Below are 6882 nucleotides of genomic sequence, written 5' to 3' on the forward strand. Positions count from 1 at the left end.
CTCCAGTGTGCACAGGCCTAAAGTTTAAGCCCATCACACACTCACAAAGGATCAAGTTTGTCTGTAGAAACTTCTAAATAATACACATATTTAAAATCAAAGATAATTTGTAATAATTTCAATTTATATAACTATGAAATTGTTATTTTAACTCTCTTTTTCATTGAAGATAGTTTTTAAATACAATATATTGTGTTTATGAATTACCCTCCCCCAGATCTTCCACACTTTCTCACCCACCCAAATCCACACCCTTACTTTCCTTCTTTTATTAGAATAGACATATGTTTCTAAAAATAATAATAGTAATAAAATAAAAATATATCAGTATTTTAACAGTTATTAAGAAAAAACTTTTATGTACTTGTCATTTTTCTTCCGTGATAGCTTATATTCATTTCTCAATATATTATTTAATTTCTATCTTAGTATCAACTTACTTAACTAGTGATTTTTTTTTTAAAGAGACTGCTTTATTTTCAAAGCAGTGTCTTATTGCAGCCAAGAAAAAATGATGACTGACCTGTCTGTTTATGTGAATAACTGTAGGAAGTTAATGATGTGCTTTTAATGACAAGTGGGCATTTATTTCTAGAATGGAACTGTTCAACACAGTGTTACCAACCATGCCTGGCAGTTCAATTATATATTCAATTATATATTTAATTTCTTAGGAATACTGGCCACCATCTTCAAGCCACTTGTGACCAGTGCCCACTCTAGATAGTAGAGTGCTTGCCGAGTACCTACAGCTTATCTAGCCATAGATTTCTAGCCTAATAGTGGTGCCAGTTATGAGTTTCTTCTTGTAGAAGGCCACTGAAGTCCTATCAGAACGTGGCTGGTTACTCCCACAGCGGCTGTGCTACTGTTGCCTTGAGAGGCCTGTCTTGCCAGGCCAGTTGTTGTAATTGTGCCATAAGGTCTTGCCATCAAGTTTGGGAGTGTAGTCGAAGGCAGTACAGCCTGTAATGTTTGGGGTTCTGCAGAAAACTTCCTGGTCAATAATTCTAAAAGAAATAACCCATACCAGGAATTCAGTTTATTTATTCTCTTCTGGTGTTTAGTAGAGGCATTGTTGCTCTGCTGTAAGGTAACTCTCTTTTAAGAATTGTGTGTGTGTGTGTGTGTGTGTGTGTGTGTGTGTGTGTGTGTGTGTATACACACGTTTATTTGTATGTATGTATATATGCATGTATATATGGAAGCTGTGTAGTATGCCTCTTTATGTCTTTTTCTAAAGGTCTTTGGTGTTATTCACCCCTCTCCATACTTGCCTCTCTGTGTTACCCCAATTCTCCCATCCCAGTTTAACCCTTCCTAATTTGTTCCAGTAAATTTCCAGATTGGAAGTATGTTTCCTACTTTCAACCCGCCCACCATTTCCTGTGGGCATTTTCTCTTTTATGTTTTTTGCAGTGGCCAGAAATTTGTGTATACACAAAAAAACATTGCATGAGCTAAATGATACTTGTAAGTGTAAAGTAAACAAAAGCACAATCTTTTCATAGGAACATAATGTGTTAAACACATTGATTATTCACACCAGTCTTAAATTTTGGCCATGAGTGGACAACATCAAAACCCAATATACTAAAGACAACAGAAGTAACTACTGAGTTCTTCAGCTGAGGCCTTTCTCCCATTCTCTTCAGTTCTTGTTTTCCTTTTAAGATTGTCTCCTGCCTCCAGGTTTTGCTCTTGTTAAAAAAGTGTGTTTGTGCATTTCATGCACTGGATTTTTTTAAGTGTCATATAGAATAGACATTTAAGTATATACTTAGATTATTTTATTATAAGTGTTCCCTTTTTCCTTGTGGCCCTATTGGCCACCAGTCTACAAGGACAAGGGGCAGAAGCAACAGCAGAGAGCTTTGTGGGCCTGTGAGCATGACAGATATCTCTTTGGGAGACAACTTCGGTGAATCTGTTCAACTTTATTTCAGAGTACAGAATGGTAGCTGGGGGATCACAAATCTCCCAGGACAAGTCTTAGACTATCTTTGGAAGCACGATTCTATTGTGATGTTCCTGGCACAATGTCTAATTACCATATGGCAGCAGGAGGAAGGCTTCTGTAGAGAACTGTGTCCAGGGTCTACTAGAGATATAAATCAGGCATCCAGGCCTAGAGACAATCTCCAAATAAGATCAAGTAGAGAACTGGGGTGGGGATGGGGGTAGGGATGGGGGGGTGGGTGAGTTTTTGTCCATGTTGTCAAGTTCAGAGAGTGCTGCTAAGCCATGGTAGACTCCAACCTCCAACCTCCAACCAGCAGGGCCTCCTAGCATTTTATGATTGTAGATTGTTTTATAATAATGAAATACTAATATATCATGTGTTTATTTTAAGTTATATAGACTCCTTGCTGTTCCTTATCTGTGCTTATCAGAATAACAAAGAGCTCTTGTCCAAGGGTCCTTACAGAGGACATGATGGAGAGTTGATATCGCATTACAGAAGGGAGTGTTTACTGGTGAGTGTACATAGAATGTGTTTGCAATGGCCACAGGCTGGACACGTTTTCCACATTCTCACATAAGTAATTGACTATGAACACTGTCAGGATAAAAACTGTGGTTATCTGCATAAAAATGTTTTTTAAATAAAAGATGATTGCTTTCATTATATTTCCAGATCTTATCATTATTGCCACTTCCTTTTTTTGCTGGATCATGAAGAATGATATTCTATATAGCAAATAACTAGTTTCCTGAGACTTATAACCGTGCTGGATTTAGTTTGCATAATGTCAAAATTTCATTGAACATTATGCCCTTTATTTGCAGCTGGAGACTAGTAGTTTTTCCTCAAATATTTCAAAGTCTCTTTAAAATATTTGCCGATTTTTAAATGTTACTTTGAAATGTTTTTTTCTACTTTACAGAACTTTACATATGTAGAGCTTTTGATTGATGCACACGGTATTTATTAGCTAGTCTTCTGTATGACGTCACAAATTCCCCCCAAATTTATTTGATGACATTGAACTCACTATTAATTTTGGCATCACTCCCTTCCACATTGTAAACCACTAAATACTAATTGTTTCTACTGTTTAAAAATAATGAGAAAAACCTCTCTAGATTTGTAATATGCATTAAGTGTAAGAAAAGAATTTTTAAGTGGATTTTTGCTGAAATATTTTCTTTTAGAACTATTCATTTTACATTAATTTTAATGTGAAGTGCTGTCTTTGCAGTTTTTAATGAGATTATGGAAGGTTGTGATTTTCTTTTCTTTTTTCTGTTGCCTTTGTTATGTACAGAGGTTTTCCTAAAAGATTTGGTTTTGTGTATGGTATCATTGTACCTGACTGCTGTTTGTCCTAATACTGTTTGAACATATTTATCATGTTGTCTTTAGTGCAGGTGCTCCTTTCTTAATTGTAAGATGACGTAAAATGTGTTCTCTTCTCTCATTCCACTAAGAAATTAAATGAGCAGGCGGCAGAGCTGTTCGAGTCTGGAGAGGGCCGAGACGTGAACAGTGGCTTGATTATTATGAATGAGTTTGTCGTCCCTTTCTTGCCCTTGTTGCTGATGGATGAAATGGAGGAGAAGGACGTCCTTGCTGTGGAAGACATGAGGAATCGATGGTGCTCCTACTTAGGGCAGGAGATGGAATGTAAGTTGAACCAGTGCTGTTAGGCACCCGGGTGGGATAATGCAGCAGAAGATCCTGTTTGATCTTCTGTAGCACTTTCCTGTTCACACTGGAACCATTTGCCTCCTTTACAGGCTGAGATGTGTCCATTTCTGTTGCCAGGTCCTTTGAGAACACATCTCCTGTCCCCCAAACGGCAGTCATTCCGTGTATTTCAAAAGGAATCCTCTCCTGTAACAGACCTACTGTAGGCAGCTCTTTAATTTTCCTTTGTGTCTAGATGGATCTAATTATTTGTATTTGCAGCAAACCTCCAAGAGAAGCTGACGGATTTTCTGCCCAAGCTGCTTGACTGTTCTACAGAGATTAAAGGTTTCCACGAGCCACCAAAGTTACCTCCCTATTCTGCCCATGAACTCTGTGAGCGATTCGCCCGAATCATGTTGTCCCTCAGTCGTACTCCTGCTGACGGAAGATGAACTGCCCACAGGTCCCACACGCTACAGAAGCTCTTTTCTTACCACATCTTCCTGTCACGGGATCTGCTTGCTGCTGCTAGAGTTTTTAACTTTTTATTTTAATAACTGCAAAAGACAAAACGACTATGCCGACCTTAACCAGACTGCAAACAATAAAGCCGCGAATCGCATGGCACTCAGACTTTGTTTTATCTGGAACCGATGCATAATTACAAATCAATTGATTTCCTGTGGCAGAACAATGCTTTTGCCACTTTTTATTGCAGTATTGCCTCTCAGTTTTCCTTATCAACAGCTTTCCATTAGTCTGGAATTTCCGAGACTAAGCCATTACGTGTTCAGGACTGTGTATGATATATACTATTTGGTAGCTTGTAAATGAAATCAAAGAATAAAGTTTTATTTATGGCTACCTATGTGTTTGTAAGCAGGTATATTGCATATTGGTGTGTATTTTAGATATATAAATGAATTTAGTCATGGGGTTGACATTGGGTGATGCATAGAATAATAGCCCTTTTGTTTACTATAATGGTACCATATTGGAATTGTACTAAGTATTTAGCACCTCAGTGTGTCTATATCAACTGGGTTCTTGGACCTAAATATGTTGTATTCAGTCAAATTTTCACTGAAATGAGTGACTGGGTTCTAAGTCGAGCTGCACTGAAACTTTTAACCTTTTCTTAGATTAAATGTTTGTTCCTTTATGTATGTGTAAATAATAATATAAGATGATTATTTCAAGAGAAACCTGATAACAGTACTTGAATAAGGGCTATTGTGAAATTTAAAAAGAAAAATGTGCACATATACACACATACATGCACATACATGTATTCTTCATAATGGAGGGCAATGTTTTTCATTATATAATTATTCTATTTTTGTAAATTATATACTACTTTAATTGAAAATGTCCTCTACTAATCAATGCTGTGAATGAAATTGATACTGTTCAACTAGGAAATATAAGAATCTTAACTTTTAATTTGCCTCCGTTGTTTTAAAAAAAGGTGAAAGATGTAGAATATTTTATAGATGGAACTACTGTTTTAAGATCAATGAAGTGATATTGTGAATGAAAATCTAGATTAATGCTTTAAAGGTAATCATGTTACCACCCATCTATTTTTGAATTTATAAAAATTCTTTATAATTGATACTTTGTTAGCATAGTAAAATATATAAATATGCTATGTGTATATATGTTTGTTGTAGCGTCGTCACAAAACCAATACTTTCTACAAGTGCCTCTCACAAAAGATCCAATAGAGCAGTGATTCTCAACCTTCCTAATGCTGCAACCCTTTAATATGGTTCCTCATGTTGTGGTGACCCCCCCAACCATAAAATTATTTCGTTGCTACTTCACAACTATGATTTTGCTACTGTTATGAGTCATAATGTAGATATCTGATATGTAGGGTATCTGATATATGATCCCAAAGGGGCTGAGACCTGCAGGTTGAGAACCACTGAAGCAGAAGAAGGTGAAACAATCACTTATGTGATGATTTTGCAAAGGGAATGTTGTATGGCGAGGCAGCAATGAGGAGGCATCGGGACCCTACCTGTGTAAAATTAGATGTTGCATATTGTGGGTATCAAAGTGTGTTTGGCTTTAGAGTTCTTTACTGAATAGACTTTTGCACTAGTCTTTATGTCTTCTTAAAAGTCTAGAAACTTCACATGTGTTGTTGCAGTTTTGCTAGTTATCTGACATTTTCTGATATCCTAACAAAAGGGTGAACTTCTTTACATTGATGTATATAATTGCCTGCCAAGGCACAAAGTAGTCAAATACCATGTGGAAATGTTTCTGTCAGGAGCATATCCAGGGGATCACGTAGTTCTTATGCCTATGGTGAGTAGTCGTATATTTAGTTTGTACTTGGAGAAGAGCTCATGGGCCAATAAGACAGTTCAGTGGGTGAGGAATGTGCCAAGCCTGACAATCTGAGTTCAGTCCCTAGCACCCACGGGGGGAGAGGGAGCATTTACTCCCACAAGTTGTACTCTGAAAACACACAGACATGCTTGCACTAAAAAAAATATTAAATAAAATATAATTTTAAAAATTTTTTAATTTTTTCATTCCTAGGATTGAGTCTGAAATTACTTAGCAATGTAAGTGAACTTTATCTATACCTAGACAATCAACTTGTTTTCCTAGGGGCATTTACTCTATTCTCATGGTTTAGGTCATTGGAATTTCTTTATTAAAAAATTAAGTATAACTTGAATTAAGTATAACGTGTAGTTTGTGATTTAAGAGTTGGAGCCCGGTAGAACAGTTGTCCATGGAAAGGTCAACATTCAATCCTTGTCATTTTGGTTACTGTAATATTCTCCTCTTACATTTTCAAATATTCACAGTAGAAGTCAGTTAACCAAAAACGACTTATATACACATGGTCTTTGGAGACCAGTAGTCATCAGTCAACCTAATATTCTGGGAATATTAAATTCCAAATTATTAGACACTGTATTTAAGGGTACTAGTTCTCAAGATGTCGGCTCCAAAAACAGCGTTCAGCGTGTCTGGGATCATGGGACAACTGAAAATCCTTGAGTCCCACCTCATAACTGAATTCAAAACTCTCTGCTTGTACCTCCATAGAATTTTTACATGTATTGAAGTTGGAGAGCCATCCCATGTCACAAAGCTCTTAGTAGCATTTTGTGTATCTTAATACTCAGTTGATTTCCACCCTCTTTGGATTCTTAATTGCAATCCTCCTATATTCATTACTAGTTGTTACAGAGAAGTGATTTTTTTTTTAAATTTTAGAT

General features: G+C 36.5%; 1 protein-coding gene across 3 annotated transcripts in view; it reads left to right on the forward strand.

Moving 5' to 3' along the window:
- Usp25 (ubiquitin specific peptidase 25) overlaps positions 1-5283 on the forward strand; it is a 106519-nt gene extending 101236 nt beyond the window's left edge. For all 3 annotated transcript variants that reach the window (XM_052741025.1, XM_052741023.1, XM_052741026.1), the window contains 3 exons: positions 2354-2477; positions 3433-3628; positions 3914-5283. In XM_052741025.1, coding sequence (XP_052596985.1) covers positions 2354-2477; positions 3433-3628; positions 3914-4086 — 493 coding nt within the window. In that variant the 3' untranslated portion in view covers positions 4087-5283. The remainder of the gene's footprint in view (positions 1-2353; positions 2478-3432; positions 3629-3913) is intronic.
- The last annotated feature ends 1599 nt before the right edge of the window (positions 5284-6882 follow it).

This window comes from Peromyscus californicus, unplaced genomic scaffold (assembly GCF_007827085.1).
Source record: "Peromyscus californicus insignis strain IS unplaced genomic scaffold, ASM782708v3 Scaffold_16__1_contigs__length_79575227, whole genome shotgun sequence".
Classification (NCBI taxonomy): domain Eukaryota; kingdom Metazoa; phylum Chordata; class Mammalia; order Rodentia; family Cricetidae; genus Peromyscus; species Peromyscus californicus.